General features: G+C 46.8%; 1 protein-coding gene across 1 annotated transcript in view; it reads right to left on the reverse strand.

Moving 5' to 3' along the window:
- Positions 1 to 68: 68 nt before the first annotated feature.
- LOC144729506 (IQ motif and SEC7 domain-containing protein 1-like) overlaps positions 69 to 22,886 on the reverse strand; it is a 34,032-nt gene continuing 11,214 nt past the window's right edge. The window contains exons 5-12 of the mRNA XM_078609842.1: positions 20,936 to 21,102; positions 17,303 to 17,442; positions 13,159 to 13,284; positions 11,577 to 11,676; positions 9,413 to 9,574; positions 8,426 to 8,605; positions 4,139 to 4,188; positions 69 to 3,732 (exon numbers count right to left, since the gene is read on the reverse strand). Coding sequence (XP_078465968.1) covers positions 3,229 to 3,732; positions 4,139 to 4,188; positions 8,426 to 8,605; positions 9,413 to 9,574; positions 11,577 to 11,676; positions 13,159 to 13,284; positions 17,303 to 17,442; positions 20,936 to 21,102 — 1,429 coding nt within the window. The 3' untranslated portion in view covers positions 69 to 3,228. The remainder of the gene's footprint in view (positions 3,733 to 4,138; positions 4,189 to 8,425; positions 8,606 to 9,412; positions 9,575 to 11,576; positions 11,677 to 13,158; positions 13,285 to 17,302; positions 17,443 to 20,935; positions 21,103 to 22,886) is intronic.

Genomic DNA, 22,886 nt, shown 5'->3' on the forward strand with positions numbered 1-22,886 from the left:
ATGCTTTTTTTCTGCAATGCACCCTGCAGATGACTTGGCATTTTCACCAATGCACACGCAAGTCTCAGTGCAGGGAAAAGGCAGGAGTTTATTACCAACAAAAAAGCTTTGACGTCAAACTTCTGGTTCCACTGAGGTTGCGATTTACAAAATGTACAAAGGCTTTCGACTGTACCATTTGTTTTGCAAGGCCATCCTGTGTACCAGCATTCACGCTTAAAGGTTGCACGTCACGAGCCGCGTGGTGAGCCAGTTGACGGTGGCCTCGTACAACTGACGAATTGAGTGAGAGATCTCGGGGTGAGGGGGGGGTTGAGATTTTGAAGCAAAGCCGAAAATGCTGACACTCGTGGATTCAGTCCGAATTTACACATCCTCACAATCACAACATAACAATTCCGCAGAGGTTTAGCGTTACATTGCTAAAGCTAATACAGTGTGTACGTTCCCTCGCAACACAACACATTTTGCAAACTTAAAAAGGTCGACATTTATAGACATTGTCGGGCTGTTTGGGGAAAAAACAGTCCACAGTAAAATACAAAACATTAACAGCCTTAACACTGAAATTGCAATATACCTTTTCTGGGCAAACTTTGATCAAGCATGCAGCTTTTTTTTATATAGTTTTTTTTATAATATATTCTATATACTTTTATTTTTAAATAACACTTCTGCCTTTGGGTCAAAAAATGTCATTCAAGCCATCATCAAGTGAGCAGAGTGATTTATGCTAACAAAACACCGGCCGTTATTTACGAATACAGTATCATAAAAGCACATATCGGCATGTGGATTCAACACGTATTCTAGGGGATAGATATTGCACATTCAAGCAACAATAAGGTCTTCACCTCATTAGCACATCACAATATTAAGTCGACGAGTGCATGTACTGTGTAACCTGTAGCAAAAATCGGCAGTTCTACGGTTGGGGATTACGAAGCACATAACGTGTTTATATATCGAAGGATATTTGTCTACAATGTACAATCATTTCGAGTCAAACATTGACAATCACTGAATTTGAAACTTAAAAAAAGGATGCTGGTATGCAATGTCTTCTCTTTCCTGACATGCCTTACAGGTATTTAACTGCTTAACGATGCTGAATGTCTATTGATGAAAGCGATTTTTGTACAATGCACAGATTTGTCAGCTTTGACTCAGCCTGCTGAGGTCCACATTATTAATACTACAGTACAACTGAATGCGTTTTTTGCATGTTAGAATACCAGGCTCTTAAATAGCTTCAACTGGAACATTTGCCAACAGCAGATTGTCCTTAAGCTTGAGCTCCTCCGCCGCCAGCCCGTCACCGTCACAACTACAATTAATCACCGTCATTTCCACCATCGGAATCGATCACCACCAAACTGCTCATCTTAAGAACTACTGGACGAACGGAACAACACTGGCAGTTTTTCTTTGTCGATCTTTGAGAAAGTAACCACCGGGTACTTGGGTTCGCCAATATCCCCAATTCGCAACACTCACACTTTTCAGTACCCACAGCGTGAAGTGATCAAGTCAGTTTCTGATGTTTGCCTATTTACAAAATTCACAATAAAATGCAAGGTTCAATGTACACGTGCGTTGTTTGTTTTTTGTTGTCAAAGATCATATACAGTAATAAATTTTGAATGTTTGGTAACCAAAGTGAAGTCACTGCCGGGCATGTGTGAAAAAGCGTTTCATAGCTCATCGGATTTCTTCCAGTATAAATAAATATTCTGACTGATCATTAAGGTCGGCAGAGTCGCACAACCCCATTTAATTGATGTTCGGTAATCGAGTCACGGCTCATGATGGCTAAACTCTGAAAAAGAGGAACAGTCAACACCTGCAGTATTTAACTTACATTCAAGAGCTGTTGGCCATTCATTTTGATGTGGGTTTTTCTTTTCAAACATCTTAAAATTTCACAACCGTGGTCCTCATCTGTGGTATACTCAGAGATTAACAAACATGGCACAGCCCCTGTGTCTACTGCAGCAAGGTGGGAAGCTGGTTACCACCTATCGTCGTGATCAACATTCTCATCCACAAACGTGCACAATAACAACAACGATTGGAGAGCGGGGGGGGGGCGCTGGGGTAGTCTGCAGGCGGGCTTCCTTTTTTTCGATCATCTCCAACATACAACGTACATACAACCGCCGCTCCTCACTCTACCGTAAAACTCTTGTGGGTCTGCATAATATTTCCATGTGCTGGGAAACACATCGCTGGCAACTTGTGCAAGCATGTGCATAGCTAGCTCTCCGTCGGCCTTGGAATAACCACACCCTGTCACCGCTACGTAGCCGCAGCCACAGCACTCGAGTGCCCGCCCGGGCAACGCCGATAAGGGGTAAAGGGTTAACGAACAAAAAGAAACGTGACGGGCTGTCTGTAATTCGTAACATTTGCGGTTGCGGATGGACCGCTTACCCTTTGCTACGAGGTCGTCTGTTATTTAATGCATCGGCGCTGTTCCCACGTGACTTTCCCCACGGCCGCAAGTGGACATCATCGCCTCGGCTTTTGCACTTCGAGACATCGCAGAGGGTCGTCGAAAAATATATATATAACACAGACCACCCCCCCCCCGCTCCCACGAATCAGTGTGGCCAGGTCACAGCAAGGTAAGCGAGTGTGACCGAGCATTCGTACATTGCCAGCGACGTGACAAGACGTGACGGCATGCATACACCTGGCGCGCTCCTCCGCAGGAATCAGTAAGCTCGGCATTGTATTCTTGTTTTTGAGATTTCTCACTAAAGCTGCCACTGTTCGGTGGACGTCTGCCCCTTGCTTTGTCAATCCACTGATGGATGAGGGATTTTCCCCACGAGCTTCATGAGCCACGAAGGGCATTTGACCAAACTCAAACTGGCTGGTCAGTGTGGATGTGGAGATAGGGGGAAGTACAGAATAATCGGTTTTGTTTTCTGCACTGGCCTCTACTGCACCCAACGCTGATCGCAACTTACTTTGGGGCGAGGGGTCATCCATCTGAGCACCATTGGTGGCTCAACACCATTTGGCTTCCGAGATCTGACGAGAAAATTGTGCATTCTTGGTCATTTGGTTATAATCGGCAGCACTAATTTAACTCCCCCCACCTCCACCCCCAAAGAAAATGAACCCGACGCTGCCGAAACATTGCATCTGCGTGTTCATCTCTCAACAAATCGCCAGCCTGCCTCGCCCCAACCCCAGCCCACCAGCCCCCCCCGAACCTTCTCACACGTCGGTGCTGATGCTGCCCGACGGCGCCTTGGCTTTGGGCACGGCGGGCACCTGCGGCGGAGTGCCAGGCGTGGTGTGCGGCGGCGGCGCGGAGTGCGCGGTGTGCAGGTGGACGTGCCCCAGCGCGGCGTGCTGGCACGGGTGCAGGTGCGGGTGCGAGCACGTGTGGTGCGCGTGCGCGTGCGGGGGCGGCGGCGGCGGCGGTGGCAGCTGGGGTTGAGGAGGAGGCAGAGACGCGGCGGTAGCTGGCGCCGGGTAGTATGGGTCGCCCGCTGCATGCGCTAGGGCCTGTACGGTGGAGACCCCCGCAGAGGGGGGTCGCGTGCCCCCCGCGGGAGGGCCCCCCGCGGCGGCGCCCTTGCCCCTCATGCTGCTGAAGAGCGAGCCGAGGAAGGAGCTGGAGCTGGAGATGGGCTGAGTCAACGTGGCCGAGGTCGGCGTCTCGTCCGCTGTGGCAGCCACCCGCTTGCGCATGTGAGGGCTGCCCATCATTGAACCCTGTTGGGAACGACAGGCGAGATATTCGCTGGGTTTTCGTAATGAAGCAGCAGGAATAACTTGAGTTGTTAGAGTGAAAATGTCCCTTCTGCGTAGGTTTTCACAGACGTAATTTAAACGAGAATTACGACTGAACTGCGGCAACCACGAATCGTGACTGGCGGGGGCCGGATGGGGTTAATTTCTCCAAGTCTGAATGCAATTTTTTTTAATTATCTCGAGGAAGTTAAGTCTGGACCTCAAACTGCCTCGAGTTAATTTCCAGTGAACCCAGTGGCAGGCAGCAGCACTCACGGACAGATGGGCCACGGTTCAAGTCTGCCCTGGATGTGGGATTAGTATGCAGCAGCAGCAGCTCCTGGCAAAGTACAGCTGTTATGATGCACCACGCGCGCACATACCGTACCTCCATTGTGCTGTCCAGGGATCCTGCACTGCTCCGCCTGCCTCTCTTTCCTGAGAGGCCAAAGAGAGAGAGAGCGAATTTGACGAGTGAATTCTGCTGTGGAGGGCCTACGGAGGCCGTAAAAATGCACCGAGGCTGCAGTGCAGCTAATGAAACCGCAATGCGAGCCGGTGATTTCATTATAAATTCGTCTGCCTCTCAAACCAATTTTATCCCAAATTGTGATATTGGTCTCGCATCGCAATACGAAGCTTTCTATTTGTAAATTTCACAGATAAGGGCATTACCCCGTGTTAGAAAACGATCTGTGGAAGGTGATATTACAGAACTGCTTCTGAGATTTTCCTTCCAGTGACCTCCGCTCTACACATTCGGGGGCAGCACTTTCCCACCCGCCTTCTCCTAATGAGATACATGTTTTATCGCATGAAAGTCAATCCAATGTCTTTTAATTCACAGAGATTAAGTGCAAAACCAAAAAGGATATGGAGCTCAGTGGTAGAGTGAGCAGCCTGCAATCAAAATGTTGCGATTTCAAATCCTGGTTGGGGGTTGGCTCAGCCCAATCATCCCTCCAGAGTCAATAAATTGTAACCACTTTGTGGGAAAGTCAACAATGGTGGTCCTATGGATAGACTCGCCACCCCCCTGCCAAGGGATATTGGCATTTTCACCACTGGTTCCGCAGGGCTGTAAACAGGAGGTGAGCACCACCTCCAATAAATAATTTTGACCAAAAAAAAATGCAGTCGTTGGGGACCAAGTTGAAACCATCGACTCACGACACCTGCGAATAGTGCTTAACCATGGCTGGCTGCCAGGCTCGAACCCAGGATCTTAGCAGTGCGAACCAAGCACTTTGACATCCTTACGACTCAACCACCTTGCAAGCCGGTACGTTGTTTAAAAATCAACCAATATTTAAAGTGGCCTACGAGCGACTTTTTTATTTATGAATTCGTATGACAAGACAATGAGCAACATTAAATGAATCCACAGCAACACCACGATGGTCAATAATTAATGAATTCTGCAATGGGCTGTTTGACCACAAGCATGAAACGCCAAAGCTGCGGAATTCCCACGCTCTGGACGAGACATTACGAAAACCGCCGGCGCTTCGTTACCAACAGAAAACACACCGTGCAAACACGTGCAACATAAAGGTGAAGCGAAAAGTCAAAAGCGCAGCCCTGCAATGTCTTACTCACGCCACTGCTTATGGAGGGGGCCTCCAACTGGAGGGTGGTCGAGAGAACCCCCCACCCCCCCCTTTAAAGGGATCTTTGGCCAGATGTGGGAGCGCCCACAAGTAATGCCACCACACGTGGACCTGCCGATCTGGTGAACTGTTGCGGTTGCGCCCATTTACACTGCCGGGGTGGACCGTGGCGGAGAAGGGATTTAGTGAAATTAAACATTCTCCATAGTAGAGATTTCTTGGTAAGATCGCCTAAATAGAAATGTGTCAGTTTAACACGTAGTAGGCTTTCGCGACCAATGTCATCCATGATACAGGTTTTTTGGGTTATATCGCATAAACACATAAATGTGTCATTCTGTTTACGTGACAAACCTTACTAATTGGCTGTGTCGGGTGGTGGCTGGTTTAACGACACATTTTTATATTTACGCGATTTAACCCAAAAAAAACCTGTATTATATAAATGTGTCGTTAAACCCGCCACCACCTGACACAGCCAATTAGTAAGGTTTGTCACGTAAAAGAAACATGACAATTTGTTAGTTGTTCAGCTCGGTTTAACGACGCATTTATATTTACGCGATATAACCCAAAATCCTCTATTATGGATAATATTGGTCGCGAAAGCCTACGTGTTAAAAATACACATTATGATGATGATGATAATAATGTCATATTTATAGCGTGCACAATTCATGCAGAGGGTTGCTAACACAAGTCAGAAGCGCAGAACTGCTGTACCGGGATTGCAAGCATACTGGACATCTGTGAGAAAGAGTTTTAGAGCTCATCGGATTCCTCCAGTAGAAATAGAGATTCTGATTGTGAAGTGCATTGACCATTATACCACGGCAGCATCCACAGCAATGTATACACAGTCATAAAGAGAGTGCCAACTGGATTATCCACTCTGTTAACTTCCGTAGTATAAAGTACAACACTTGAACACTCCCAATTGTGAGATTATAAATGCCTGCCGTGTACACAAGGGAGCGCACCGCTATGCCTTTAATTTTATATATATAAAAAAATACATTCATGACAAAATAAATAAGTTAATTACTTGCTCAATGCAGCAGTGAACTACAGTCAGGTTTCATAAAATTACACAATATTATTGGCTAAAAATTACAAAATAATTGTTTAAACACCCCATGGTGAAACGATACATTTCCCAATTAACTTTCCACACCTCTGTGTATTCCATATTCACCTTCAAAGCGATGCACTCGGTGCCTTGTGTGAAATTAATAGGCAAATTTAGCGCCTTGCTCACTGGGTTTTCAGTCGAGCTTGCGTTTCTCATTTAATTTTAGCCTCCCTCAATCAATCAAGATTTGTCTAAATCGGGGCTTCTCAACCATGGGTGGGTGAACCCCGAGAAAGGCTGCACGCATATTTAGGGCTCTGAAAAAGTCAAATGAGTCTCTAGTGAGCCTGAGAAGTGGTAAGTGGTTCGTGTAGGCAAAAGGGTGTCCGTGATAGATACACCCACGACCAGCGCCACAACCCACGCTCTATCACGCTCTGATAATCTGGCTGTTTAACAAGTGGCATAATCATGAATGTGGCCGAGCAAGTAGGTTTTCGCTGCCACAAGTAATCCGAGTGTGCGGCCTTCCGGCTTCGGCCACGTGTTGACCATTTATTCTCTCAAGCTTTCGGCACGCGCTCCTGCCGGAGTTCGAGCGCCTGTAGTGGTGCGTGGGTAAACGTGGTCCCTTTTAAAGGTAAAAGGATTTCTGCTGACACTGAAGAGATGCCCGGTTTCGTAATGGGTGAATATCGCGACAATAGAAGGCCCTGTTTGTCAACCCACAGCTGCACGACGGCCCCCTGCACCGTGCGGCACCTGGAGGTTGTTTGACTACGCTGCGTCACGCTGGTCAGGCCGCACTGGTGAATGAGTGCAGCATAGATGTTTGAGCATCGTACACTGGATCGTGTTGTATTGCCCTGTGCTGACAATGACTGCATCTGCCAACAGCTTCGCTTTGTGTGCAAGGTGGCTACCAATCCAGCTGAGCTTATGATCAGGTGCAATCTCGGTGATTTTATCATAGGCACACGTTGCATATATTAATACAATTTAACAATTCCATTTATTTAGTCGGGACATCTTCACTGAATCTCAAGACTCTATTTATTACACGCTTTATATTAACTCACTCTGTTGTTGTTGTCGTATCCTCAATTTTTACCCACTTCCCAATGTGGTATCGACTGCAAACTTGGTATACTTATTTCATACTGATGACAATACTATATTTTATAATAAAAAATGAAAAACATATATTTAAAAAACGAATTTTTTATATGTTATGTTTCGGCTTGGCTCTAATTGTCCACGCTAAACTGACATTGGCTGTAAATGACCACGGTCCCTTACGTTATGGCAAGCTTCGGAGCCACTTCCTAGAGTCGTGGAGTTCTTCCATTGCTAGTACGGTACATTTCATTAAAGCGTGTTTAAATTGTTTTTATTTTTAATATTACTTATTGTTGCAGGAGAATCCTGCACGATTGGGCTGACTGGCGAGTTCCATCTCAGCATTTTAGGAGCTCCATAATAAAACCTCCCCTAAATAATTTGCTCAATCCAACTGATGCCTGGCACACATGAGCGAGTGAAATATCGGTTCATGAGAAAGCTGCGTTGCTGCCACAGCAAGAAGAGCAGACTCAAAAAGCAGGGCTGGAAAGAACGCAGGGTGGAGGAGCGGTGGCGCAGTGGTTAGGGCACTGCGTTATTACATCCCCCCCCCGCCCCCCGCCCCCCGCCGGCACCCAAGTTCGATTCCCGACCACGGCATTCATCATCAGCGAGCGATGAGATCTTCCCCGAACAGCATTGACCAGCGTGGTGAAGTACGGTCAAACAAGCTCCCGACGACCAACACGGTGTCAGGAGGCCCTCCTCGTCCAGCAGTGGATTGACAAAAAGGGGTTGCGTGTTCAAAATATAAATTACAAAATAAAAAGAAAACGCAACCGAAAGCGTCGCCAAGCGAAGAAGCCAATGAAGCGGAGAAGCCAGCGCAGCGGGGAAGGAGGTGTTTCTTTTAGTCGTATTTGGTGTCAACCTGCTTCCGAGAGATCTCGCAAAGAGCTGCTCAGCGCGCTCCTCTTCAGCACCTCGCTGGAAGCGTAGCTGTCGTCCAGACTCGCTCGCGGCACGCTGCCGTTGGCCGGCGGGTCCTTGACGGCGCTGGGACCCTGAGACGGCGGCGGCCGCACTATGCCCTTCTGCTTGTCCAGCTCAGCTGCAACAAAGACAAAGTTGCTCTTGTATAGCCGACGGAGACTGCAGCAGTGCGCACAGGGGGCTTCAACACACACAAAGATCAAAGATCCCCCCGTATAGCCTTAACAGACTGTAGGGGCAAGTGCTGTTAGCGAGCACCTATGAAGGCCGGAACGGTACACGAGGGGGGTGGGTGGCCAGCACCACGCCCGACCGCCTTTGTCTCCCCAGTGGCAATGTTTACACACCGCACCAGGTACTCATTTAAGGCCAGGACCGGTTCAGATAATCGTCACTGGTGTTAGCCATGAGCGGGAATCGAACCCGGGTCGCCAGGTTCATAGCGCAGAGCGCTAACCGCTACACTACCGCTCCCCACACACACACGCACGCACAAACACACACGTGCATACATAATCACGAGGACAAAGATTGCACCCTTTCCTATTCCGATGACGTACGCGTACGTCGTAAAAATTTCTTCCGATTCCGTTCCGATGACGTACTAAAATATAAAATACATTTATCGGTACGTCTTCCGACCTGAGGACATACTGAGGCTCCCACAAGGCCATGCGGGAGGGCGTGTGGCACAGTTTGGTGCCAGCTATCGTAGAGTCCTCCAGTTCTCTGCGGTGAGTGCAATGTCTTTAAAAACAAAGGCCCGATGCCTCTCTCAATGAAATTAACGGTGACCCGCTTGCGCGTTCTGAGTCTCAATTTGCAGACGCCTCGGAAACGGTAAAGGGTTAAGCGCGGTGAAGATGTGGCGTTCATGTCATCGAGCACGAGGTGCTATGTTGCATAACAAACGAAGGTCACTCACACTCAATGCGGATCTTTTCCATTTCTTGCACCTCCGCGATCGATTCGCGGAGGTCATCGACAAACTTCTTGCGGTCGGTTGGGTTGGGAGCATTGAAAACCATCAGCACCTTGGTGTCAGCACCAGGGACGGCGGAGACAATTTTAATTCCGTTAGGGTAATCTGCAAAACAAATGATATTACAATAAAAAGACACATTTGGCATCCACGTCACTGGAAGGCTATGAATGGATAGCTCCACATTCTAAAAACACTGGTCAATGCAGCAGACACTTAAAAGCAGAATGACAATTTGAGTATATAAAGCATTTACATGTGATCAGACACTGTAGAAAAATAGTGGCCATATTTGTTTCATAGAGAGAGGCAGATAGTCGGAGGTAGAATAGAAAAATAAAAGTTTGGAGCCTGAACTTGCACGGGTGGCCAGGGAGTCAACAATACGGATAGATTGGGAAAAGGTGTTCCAGACTATGGGTACAGCAGAGAAGAATGAGCGACGTCCCACTGAACGAAGGTTAACTCGGGGGGCTTCGACAAAGGACCTTGACTGCTGGAACAGAAAGTGTGTGGAGGGGTAGTAGAGAAAGGTGAGACGGGAGAGGTAGAAGAGCGCATGGAGCTGGGAAGAAGTGAGATGAGCGGCAAGAAGTAGGCAGCGGTAAGCCCAGCCTATAGAGGATCTTCAAGATGGCGAGGGCAATCTTAAAAATTGATCTGGGATTGAATCACCGTTACTTAAATGGCAATGTCACAATTGCCATCAGCGTTACTGACGTCTTGCCAAGATGCATTTCTGGCAGCTTGGCGCGGGAATGTCTGACCGAAGACGGTGTTCTGGGACGAGACACTTTAGTAATTGCTCGTAATTCTCTTGACGTATGTCCGGCTCAACTCTGCTGCACAGCGTCCATGCGTTTATCGTAAACAATGTCCCAGCACCTTTAAGGACCACGCACGTGATTGGAGAGATAATATACCCTCTGCATTTTATTGTGAGCCGGGGGAGAGTGTGATTGCTGGGCCAGAGAACCTCCGAGTGTAATTTCAATGTAAGATGCAAATACAGTCATTAAGTAAGGCATGCATAACGACTGTTGCTTATGCTGAGAGCTGTTTGGAATATCCACATTTAAAATTGCTCCGAATGAAAGTATGCGTGTGCGTATTGCATTATTCATACCAACTCTTTCAAGTTTTTCATCGGTGTATATATATTACCTGCTATGTCACGTGGATCAGAAACGTGAACTAAATTGTTAGAACTCAACGTGAAAAGTGCGAAAATAAGCGTGGAGTCGGTGCACGTCTGGGATTACGTTGAGAGACAGCGACAGGAACGCGTGGATCAGAGAGCGTGCACGAGTAAGAGAGAGAGAGAGACACCACATCAACTTCAGGCAAGTGAGTTGCGCTCGAACAGGACAGCCGAGAGAAGGGACCACAGTCGGGTTTCGCGACGAATCAAATCACAGTCGCAAGTCGGTGTTGCAAATATAGCTTGAGTGGACATCATTTGCGACTCGGCTGAGACCACCAACTCGCTACATTTGGGAATCCGTTTTTTTTTTATATAATGGACGGCTGAGACCCATTTTCAAAACCAGGATCTCAGCAATGCCACCACATTGCCTTGCCTCCAATCCACCCAGACGCCTGATAAATGTCGTGCTCTTAAAAATTAAAACAATAGTGTAACGGCAGTCCAATTCAATGCACGATGCTCAGTAATTTCGTACGTTAGGAGAGTGTCTGCGCGAAGTTCGCTGGTTGGGACGAACATATTATCCTTATGGCGGTACCCCGGGGTACCAAATAATACAAAATGGCCGAGGCAATTAAATATTTTATTTCTGGGACACTATTTGTTCCAGGGATGTTACTTAACTCCGCGACTGGGGTACCAATCAATCCGAAATCGGTGCTTCTCCCCGATGTCGAAACGCCAAACATTAGCATTAAAAAATCCGTTATCGAATAATTCAACTTTGAATAGTGCATCGTGCACAGCTCGTCGAGATGAGTCGATTGCCGCATCGCCGACCATCAACAGACTAAAAATGACTGCATCACGGACATTGTGCGAGAGCCGGGGTACTATGGTACCCTGGGGTACCGCCATAAGGTTCATATAGCCAGCGTGCTTTGCTGTAAAGAGACTCACACTGATTCTCAAAGAGGAGGACTTGCATCCCGTACAGAGAGAAGGATTGCCGGAAGCTGTAGGTCACTGAATTCTTCTTTTTCTGGAAGATTTTGGTCACCTGTGGGAGCACATTGGTGTCAGAAAACGACCACTGACTCTTTTTGTTGAAAGATCATTCCAGAGTCAAATCGTAGCACAAGAAACGAGTGGGAACGCCATGAATTTAGGAAAACAATGATTCCGCTTCCTTACATGCAAGTTATTTTTTGATGTGGTGTGAATTTCACCTGAAGTGCACACACACGTTTTTCTTCAATTGCTGGGTTATGGTTAGTTAGTTGAATACGCAGTAGTAGGAGGCTTTATCCATAATTGTTGGGTTAGATTGCATAAATATAAATGTGTCGTTAAACCCGCCACCACCTGACACAGCCAATTAGTAAGGTTGGTCACGTAAACAGAACGTGCCAATTCTTCGTTACTGGTTCAGCACACCGCTTGTGTGTTGGAGAGTAAACCCACAACATTTACAATTCGTAACGATTTGTAAACGTAATGATGAAGTGACGAATTGGCATATTTTATTTACATGACAAACCTTACTATTTGGCTGTGTCGAGTGGTAGCGGGTTTAAAGACACATTAATAGTGACGCGATCTAACCTAAAAACCTATATTCTGGGTTGTGGTTGCTTGCCAAAAAACAGAAGCATGATATAATTACATTTTTCTCATTAGCAGCACTCTACCATTAAATTATTTAAAGAGAGGTTCCTATCGGCCCCATACCACGATTAACATTCGGGTTTCCTGTTTCCACCTGTCCTGGTTTTCCCAGGAGGCAGCCGTGCTAGGAAATCACGTGAGTCCTCCCAGCACGTTAAAGGTCCCAGTTTTTATCGGTTGCGCAATAGTTCACCACTCAAGGCAATCCAGTGCATTTACACGTAGCTCTCTCCGCTCTTCTGAGGATTGTGAAACATTCCTCTTATTCTTCCCATGATATGTCCTGGTTTTTGTAATTTACAGGTGGCAACCCTGATTGATGTATCTGTGCCAAAGGATGATGGTGTCTGACGCAATTTAGTTATGCAATTCACTTTCATTGTATCCTTTACGGACAGCAGAACCCCTCTTAACGACGGCAAATTGGTTCCACGAAAACGGTCGTTAAATGGTTTGGTCGTTAAGCGAGTAGATGTTTGCGCTTCAAAGAGCAGCAGACGCTGGACGTAAAAAATGCCCCAAAGCTCATGAATGGACATCACTGATTGGCCGAGGCTTGTCCGGTCACTTTGGAGCACGCCGATTGGCCGAAATTGGTGCCCGCGTGCTCGTCGGAAGCCCGTCGTTAACAGGGTAATAATGGTCGGTAAGCAAACACATTGGGCTCTATGGAGGCCCTTCGTTAAGCTATTAGTCGTTAATAGGGGTGGTCGTTAAGAGAGGATCGACTGTAGTTGTTAGAAACTATTATACGCAACACTATTGGCCCTGCATGACAAATTCGTCCAAAGTCTTCCTCTGCGGCCGGAGAGGGATTTGCGAGAGCGACCGGGAGCTAGAACCACTTCGGTCCCACCGGCAGCGCGGCTCTCACCACGAGGAAGTCGTTGAAGAGGAAAATCTCCCGCTGGTGAAGGCCGAGTTTCTGCGGCCGGTTGGTGTCAGGCACCTCGAAAAGGCGACAGTAGCAGACCAGCCTACGATGGGGCAATGCCAAGACCTGCAACGCACGACACAGCGACATTGTTTTACGTAAGCCAAGGAAACCCTCCGCCTCGTGCATGCTGGGAATTACACCGAAAGAGGAACACACGGATCGGAGAAATAAACACAAATGAAAAATATTATAATTACCGTGAACAAAAGTAGAGAAGAACCCCTCTTAACGAGCACCCCTGTTAACGACGGACCTCCATAGAGACCAATGTGTAGTGTATAATAGTGTAGTGTATAGTAGTGTATAGTAGTGTAGTGTATAGTGTAGTGTATAGCAGAGGTGTGGACTCGAGTCATGTGACTTGGACTCGAGTCAGACTCGAGTCATGAATTTGATGACTTGCGACTCGACTTGGACTTGCATAACAATGACTTTGTCCCACCTCTGGTGTATAGTGTAGTGTATAGTGTAGTGTATAGTGTAGTGTATAGTGTAGTGTAGTGCCTCCATAGGGCTTAGCAACCATTCCCCAACCATACCCCTGTTAACGACGAGCTGTTGTAGGTACTATACAGTAAATCTTAATTAATTAATTGATTATCCATGTTTCTTTTAATGTTATGTGTTTATGATGTTGTTAGTATGTGTATGATTTATTGATTATTATTATCAATTATATAAATGATATATTTCATTTATTATTATTATTTTATTTCTATTATTATTTTTTACCTACGTGACTTTACCGAAAAAAACCTAAGAGTATGAATCCTTGCAGTCACGAAAGCTTCAAATCTAGAAGTATGTGTATGTATCAATATCATTTGTCGGAATGAAGTCTGATGGGTGAGACTAGTGCGCTTGGCTACGTACGGTGCGAAAGACGTTTGACGTACATACAACGGAGCGGCAGTCAAAGAAAGGGGGAAAGAAATGCTCCTGAGAGGCCGACCTCATCACGGGAAGTGAACGATGAGATCGGCTCACATGCAGGAACAAATACGACTCGGTGGCAACGTGAGACCATGGGAAATGAGAATGGGGTGGAAGGCCCTTCGTGCAGCAATGGGCAGAGCAATGGCTGATGATGATAATGCAACTCATGCTGCTCCCGTTCCAATAATAAACGCCAACCCCCCCCCATTTTCAATAACATACAATTTAAAACACACCGCGCATTAAACAATCAATGAAATAAATCATGCGTGAGTAAAATATGCAACATTTGGATCCAACGTAATTTAAAATCTGGCCAATGTAATTACTACTTGTGAATGCATAGAGGTCTCGTGTGGTCGACAATGTCAGATCATATTATACCTAAGCCCAAGAATTCTTAGCAATTACGTGGCATAATATTTTCTGCGTGCTCGGTAAATATAACTGGACGAGGGAAAACTGAATTGAGGGCTTCTGTAGGTCTGTTACTGAACGAATATTCTCTGATTAATCTCGTACCATTTCCGAGGTCAGCCTAGGGAATGGTAGAAAATGCTAATTTCTCTTCAGCTATAAATGGCATTGTGATTTGGATCAAGCGATGTATGCCCCCATATGCCCTGTCCTGTAAGCATTGCAGAAATCTTCAAAGAAATTGGATGAAACATTTTGTTCTCCATCATCACACGAGCCGATTATTCTACTTTCTGCTGTGTCCTGGAAAAATCATGTCCATCAATCTGTTTCGCCTGTCCATTTGTCCATTCATATCTGTCCGTTCAAGGACACTTCGCACATTTTCACAAAAACACCTTTAACCGTTCGATATGAGACTCATCGCAACAGCTTCCCAACACCAATGCCCAGATGTGCGTGGTTTGTAGGCAAGATTGCCATAAAATACCACCCCAAAAAACTAAAAAGTGTTTAAATGAAAGAATGACAGGCACACGCACGTCACAACACGTATACACAAGGGCGTAAGTAGGTGTGCCAAATGCGTGCGTCCGATAAAAAAAATGGTAATGATTTCACAATGCGCGACGCATCGAATGGTACATATGTGAGAGTTATTTCTATTGTAAGCCCACTGTTGGCCAAGTGTACGCTAACGTACTGTTGTGGTGAATGAAGCAAACAAAACTGTGCCAATGAGGCAGGAAAGAAGGGAAGAAATACTAACGAGATGGTAAAAATGAACCGAATGAAAATCGATTCCTGAATGAAATACCTCGTTTGTTAGTTGTGCAATATTCCTTAAGGACCGCAGGGTTCGTTCCCTTCAACCTCGATGTTGTTGTCTTTGTTTAGTTGTTGTTGTTGTTGCTGTGCTCACGCAGCACCACGGATCTCCCGTGTAAAATAGTCGGGACAAACTGGCTAAACGGGACCACCAGAAATGGCAAGTCACGTGCGAAAGCGCTCTCGAAATCAACTTGAAATCCAAAGGTCAAGTTTTCGATCGCCTGGTGCCACAGAGCTGCGTCCGCCAGGCAGTTTAAATGGGTACGCAACAGTGAGTCGATCGGAAAGGTCGCGTGAGGTGGCGTAACGTGTCGGGTGCTCCTACCCCTTCCAAAGATGCCTGGACAGCGTGGACCAGTAGGCAAAAAAACACCATCTACTCTCCAGAGTTCCTTGTATGTACGTTGAACTTCTTTCGCACCGTACGTGGCCAACCGCGCTAATCGGAGGTGCGGGGGAAGGATAGCACACTAAACACGAAACGCAGTTCGAAAGAAATGAGTTTTCAATTGAGATGTTTTAAAAGTGCATGGCTCCAGTGGCTTCCTCATATCGGAAGGAAGAGCGTTCCAGAAGGCCGCAGAAGCGCTTCTGAAAGCGCGCGATGTGGTGACCGTCTTTAGCGGAGGCCATTCCGCCAGCAGTGGAGTGAGCAAGTGGTTACAAAGCTGCATGCACCTTTACGTTGACCCAACAGACTAGATTTCCGGTTTGTTCTTTTTTTTTCCGCAAAATTCTACGGAAAAATGTTTGTCCCGACACCGCGCCCCAACCCTCAGTCGTCCTGTGATCGGGGTGGAGCTCCGCGATGGAGTCTGAAGACCCGCGCTGTGCGCCCCGCTGTGCGCGTGGCAATTTAATTCTGCGATGAAACGCACGCTCCTTCGACCACCAACCCACACCCACTCCCCACTACCCCCTCTCTCGCCTCCCCCCCCCCACGCCTGGGATTATATAATCTCAAATTGGAGCCGGAATGCATTAGGAGTATCGCAGGGCCATTAGCGTATTGGTGAGGGGATTAAGTTGACTCGCGTGCAAAGGGGCTTAAATGCGCACACATTCGCGTGCACAAAAACTCATACGTGCGTATAATAATAGTATACACGGAGACAGCCCTCTGGGCAAGGGTTATTAGCAAGAACCAGCACCATGCCGTGGCCACCTTTGCACGCAGCGCTACATATTCCCATGTAGCCGTGACTCGACTGTTGGGGCAAGTGCTGTTAGCGAGCACATATTAAGGCCAGATTGGTGCATCGTGGGATGGTGTGGCCGGTACTACGCGCAGCTGCTGTTGTCCCCCCCCCCCTCCCCCCAATTGCTGAGGTTTACACATCGCAGCAGGCACTCATTTAAGGCTCAGTAGACCTAAAGGAGGCCCAGGACCATTTCAGATATGTATGTATACGCATACACGCAGCCATAAACACAAAAGACAAGCAACAAAAACAACTGCCGGTTGCCACTAAGTGGCAGTGATATCAGAGCACGTTTGAGGCCACATGAAAAGTGGATGGCTCGCTGGCAGGTCATGGGACAGACCCAGGTGTTATGGGTTAACTCATTGAGATGACCGACAGACACAAGCACATACAAATACAAAGATTCCCCGTATAGCCTTAACAGACTTACGGCCAAGTGCTGTTAGCGAGCACCTATGATGAAGTCTGGCCCAGCACACGATGGCGTGGCTGACCAGCACCAGGCCCGGCCGCCTTTGTCTCCCTCGTGGCAATGTTTACGCATCCCACAAGGTACTCAATTTAGGCTGAGTTGACCCAGGGGAGGCCCAGGGCGGGGGTCACAAAAAAGCCGTTGGTGTTGGCTGTGAGCAGGAATCAGGTTCGCGGCCGCAGCGCTTGCTCAGGCAATAATGCACATGCAGTCCTCTCACCGGCTTCTTGCCCACAATGGACTTCTCCACCTTGGCCACCTGTGACACGTGGTCCTCATTGGTCTTGAGCTCCTTCTTGGAGATACGATCGTAGATGTTGAGCAGCATCTCCCGTGGAATGTCCTTGCCATCGTCCACGCCTGGAGGTGCGCCGCCAGAACGATACAATTAGCACCCCTCAAAAAGGTCGTCGATTCGACGGTCGTTGTCGTACTCTCGAACTTGAACATGTGAGCATGCAGTGACCCGTGCAAGGCTGCCGGCACAATGAATGTCGCACATTGGGTCTGATCAATATAGGTCCGGATGAGTTGTTTTTTTTACACAGTTGCTGAGCACAGGTCCAAAGGCCCAAGCTGTCAAGCGGCTAGCAACAAGCTGCACTATCAAAGTTGCCGTACATAACGATGAACACGTGTCTTGAATTGAGCAAGGTTAGGAGAGCTCTTTTGCAAAAGAGACAAAGGAATGTGGTCCTTTGGCAATGTCACGGCCGCCACAAAACGTCTGGGCATTCAGAAAACTGATTTCACCACGACATTTCTCTTATTTACATTCACTTTTAAGCTTTGGAGCTCTGCAGCTAGCAGAGCATCAGAGAATGACCCCGAAGGATGAGGTCACAATGAACTTATACGTATGTATGCTGAAATTCTTTCGCACCGTACGTAGCCAACCCTGCTAATCGCAGGCCACCGCAAGAGCCCGTAATCCACGCAAGCGGCACACTTTTGATCGCCCCGTAAAGATTGCTCATCGCGTGCGAATCAAATCATCTTTCGTAGCGAGCAGGCTGAAGCCATCGACTCGCTAAACGCATGAACCCGGATTAATGCACGGGCGGCTGACATCCGGATTTGACCCCAGGATATCAGCGGCGCCGGCTCAGTCCTGCAAGCCCGTCGAGCCACCCAGCCTCCTCTCAACAATGAGTTCTCACGAACACAATGCATTTCTCATCTTGGTTCTTTCGGTAAAGTCACGTAGAAGGGAAATAATAAAATCATAAAAATCAAACATAATAAAGCAAATATATTATAATATTATTTATTATATGATTATTTTATATTATTATTTTATTATATTATTTTATTATGTTTTATTTTTTTTTATTTTATTATTTCCCTTCTACGTGACTTTACCGAAAGAACCAAGAAGATGAATCCCTGCAGTCACGAAAGCTTTAAATCGAAATACAATGCATTTCGTTGCACAATTTTGACGCGGCATTTGTTTGCATACAAATACACAGTCACATGATTTTCAATATTTTTGTAAGATGCACATGTTGCATTTTTTTTTCATTTAAGCAACATTTTAGTATTAGAACTTTGGAAGTTAAGTTATGACGAAGAGTTTTACTTCCAGGATATACGGTCTTTGTTATGTTTTTTTGTGTTTCCTTTCTTCTAATACGTCCCCGATAGAACCATTTCGTTCCTGTCGACTCGCATATGGTTTGCGAGCTAATTGGAACAATTGAATTTAACAATTACACGTCGTACATTATTTAGCACTGGCAAAGTTAATTGGCTATATTTTATTACAAAACATTGAATAATAACTCCGGTTAATTACTGTGTGTGCAATTAACCATTTTCAGTGTAAGAACCTTTTAGCCGCAGCGTTTAAACTAACCCAAATCTCGCTGTGACCCAAATTTCCGAGCAAGTATTGAAATTTAATAACATCCAATTATTGTTCCCGCGGTTATAAATGGCACGAACTGCAATGTTACAGATTTAGCACTTTACTCACATGGGCATTTATTAATGTGAAATCACAACTATTTTATCGTTCTACAATTACGCGTGGGAACAAGACCTTCACGGTGCACTTACGAAGCTAACCAAATTAAACCTTGACTGGAAATCACTCAACGCTGTTGTCATGAAGGTCGCGTGGGTTTGACACCATATCATGGATACAATTACTTTCCCTAGAAAAATTGTATGTATGTTGAACTTCTTTCACATGGTACGTAGCCAACCCTGCTAATCGGAAATTCGGGGGCAGGACAACAAACTAACCACAAAAAAAGCAGTTCAAAAGAAATTCGTTTTCAATCTCGATTTAAAAGTGTATAGCTTCAGTGGCTTCCTAATATCAGAAGGAAGAGCGTTCCAGAGGGCATCTAAAGCGCATCTGAAAGCGGATGATGTGGTGGCCATCTTTGTTCGATGGCCAGCCAAAAGTTTGATGGCTAGCCAGAAAAAAGAAATGCATCTGTTGGCGTGGAGCCGGGGGTGAAATTGGCGGCTCGCACCCTCATTTCCTGCGCTTTATTCTGGAGAGTTGTGTTCTCTTGCGTCACAACTCGCGGCTTCAATGAACGTAACAGTCGTGACAGTCGAGGCCCATTGAGTCGGCACCAACGCGCCGCTGCGTTTTGCCAAATTTTAAGTCTCATCGTGCGCTGGCACATGTCAATGCGCGGGTGGCCGTTGTGTCGATCCACTTCTGGATGAGGGTCTCCCTGCATGTCGTGGCGGTCGTCCATCTAAGTGCCATTCACAGGTGCTTTCCTCAATGCTGCTTAGATTCTGAGATATGATGAGAACATGCGCATTTGGGGTGATTTGAGTTAGAGGCCAAATCAGTGGCGGTGCACAACTGTGATCCTTAATTTTAAGGCAGAGGTTAGTGAATCACGTAGGTTTGTGAGATTCCCAAACGTGTTGGGCTGTGACGTGGTCAGGCGATGGTAATGCATCAAGTGGGTCTGTTAACCCCTCGTGTATGCCAGCTTTCTCTGGGTAATCCATTCTCTCCCTGTGTACAATTTCAATTCGTAGAAATCACGTGATGCATTCCAAGTGTACAACCAAGCTAAGCGCGATGATTGTGCTGTCATCAGAGACCGGGCTGACACCATGGACTCACTCCATGACTTGAGACCCCGCTTGAAACTAATTTCTTTAGAACTGCTTTTTGTGTGTGAAAGAAGTACAGGACACATACGTGCATTCATACAGTGGGTCAGTTTATCGCAGCCGATTCACAGCCTCTGTGCATGCTTGGAATGAGGACCATCATGGGTGCACTTGTTTGAAAAACATTCACGTGGAGCATTTACACCATTGGAACCTCATTTGGCAGTAAAAAATATGATAATTGTTTTTTTACCCTTTTATCTGGCAACAAAACTGACACCTTTTTTTACAAGGAGTCATGTTTGCATAGACCACAATACCTGCAGTCATAATGCAAACAAAAAACATAACTCTGATAATGTATGCACTGTCCTTGAAGTTGATTGGTCCACACCCGAGACAGCTTTCCTTAGAGCCTAGTCTCACATGGTGTTGGACCAAATGACGCCAAAAGGCCAGTGCACACATTATCAGAGTTATGTTTTTGTTTGCATTATGACTGCAGGTATTGTGGTCTATGCAAACATGACTCCTTGTAAAAAAAGGTGTCAGTTTTGTTGCCAGATAAAAGGGTAAAAAACCAATTATCATTCACGTGGAGCTTTTCATTTTATATTTTAAACACATTTGCTGTGAAAAGTCTCTTATCTACTCCCGGATTCGAGCACAGGATCTTGGCGGTGCCGGCTCGGCGCTCCGACCTCAGAGCCGTGAGGCCGGATCCGGCGTTTACGAATCGTAACGAGACAGCTCTCCTCACCGCGGAGGTTCTTAATGAAGTCCTCGAGCTTCATCTTGCGTTCCGCCTTCACGTTGGGGCTGTAGCGATCGGTGTTGAGCAAGATGATGGCGAAGGCGAGGATGAAGATGGTGTCCGGGTTGCGGAACTGCCGCAGCAGCACCGAGTTGCAGACGCAGTAGCGCTGGCTGCACACGGACACACGGCACGCTCAGCAAAAACTCCACACTCGCGGAACCCCAACGGCTCGACTACGAGCCCCGGGGGCATTAACTCTGAACCCTGGAGGTTTGACACGCACGCCGTTTGCTGCCCGGTGGTCGAGACTAGCAACAGAGGGGCGGCCGAGGGAGGGCACCTGCCTGACGTGGTCGTCCGCTGCTGGGTTTGGAGCATAACATCAGTTCCAGTAACTCCGATTAATTGGCACGGTTTGCGACGTACGGTGCGAAAGAAGTTCAACATACGTGCATGAATAAACAATGATAATAATTTTCAGCCCTATGTCAGTCCACTGCTGGATGAAGACCTTTCTACGATTCGTCAATCGCACGTATTATTTTTTTTTAATATGTGTGTGCATGTATACATATGTGCATAGCAGGAGCGGGATGGGTTGTCGCATCAGCGCAAAACCGTGAGAGATGGCGACTGCTGGAGCAGCGGCGGTAAGATCGTGGCTGGCGATGATGAAATCTGCGGTGGAGTTGCTGAAGCAGCAATCGCTGGGGAACCACAAACAAGCTGGAACGCAGCCAGGAGGTGAGCCAGCGTGACCAACATTTGCCCAATCTCTGCAGTTCTCTGTATATAAAGATAATTTCAGTCAATGAGTGATTTGTTTATGCACGCGGGAGGAAAAGCGGAGCACCTGGAGAAAACCCACGCTTTTGAAGGGCCAATACTCTATCCCAAACAGAAGGGACAGGTGATATTAGTCCACACGTTGCCGAACCACCTTCTCTTGGCAAGCCAGAGTATGGCACCTTTACGCCCACGGACATGGGAGTTTCACAACATTTGTCTAATCCACGAACGCTAGCCTAGACACTGCCGGATCACAAGCGTGCATAGCCACCATGATGCATCATCACTGATGAATGAAGCGCCGTACAATACAGCAGCACAGTGACTCGTACAGATGGAATATCCTCCACACGGTACTCCTCAACTGCTTTGAATGCGTCCGTGGAATGCTGGCAATGTGATTGAAAATTTATTTCTTCCGTCGTGGTTAGGGGTAGGGTTAAAGTTCACGCATTACTGTATTGCTGGGTGACGATTTTTGCAAACAGCTTAATACTCGGGGTTCTTCTCAGATTTCAAGGCCATTGATTAAATTGCATAGCGCACAGCCAAGTGGACATACAGACACGCACACACGCGCGCTCACACACACCAGGGCACAATGCTGATAATAGTTTGCTGTATGTACGTTGAATATACCTGTCAACCCCTTATCAGTGCCTACCTTATTACAGACCAATTCAGACCTTATTGGTCACCCCGTGCCCTTATGATTCTCAACGTTCATCCTACAAAGTCCCATCACAAGGGAGAAACACAAACGAACAGACAAAACATTTTTTTTGCCCGTATCAAAATGGCCGCACGTCGTATGGACCGAAAAACTAAATTTCCGCCGTACAAGAATACGGGTAAATCGTATGGGTTGCCAGGTATGCTTGAAGTTATTTTGCACCGTGCATAACCAACCTTGCTAATCGGAGGTGTGAGGGAAGGATAACAAAACTCAGTCCACAGACTCAGTCCACAGGTTTAACGTGAACACGCGGCCGCTTTGTCAATCGCCTGCTGGATTAGGGCCTCCCCAAGCCATGGGGGTCATGGGGTTTGGTCGGTCATACTTCACCATGCTGGTCATAACCAGTTGGCGAATGTGGGGAGCATTGATGAGGGTGTATAGAACTACTGTACAACAACGGAGCGTTCTGCACTCCCCTCCCCTGGT

The sequence above is a fragment of the Lampetra planeri genome, chromosome 32 (assembly GCF_965212315.1).
Source record: "Lampetra planeri chromosome 32, kcLamPlan1.2.h2, whole genome shotgun sequence".
Taxonomy (NCBI): Eukaryota; Metazoa; Chordata; class Hyperoartia; order Petromyzontiformes; family Petromyzontidae; genus Lampetra; species Lampetra planeri.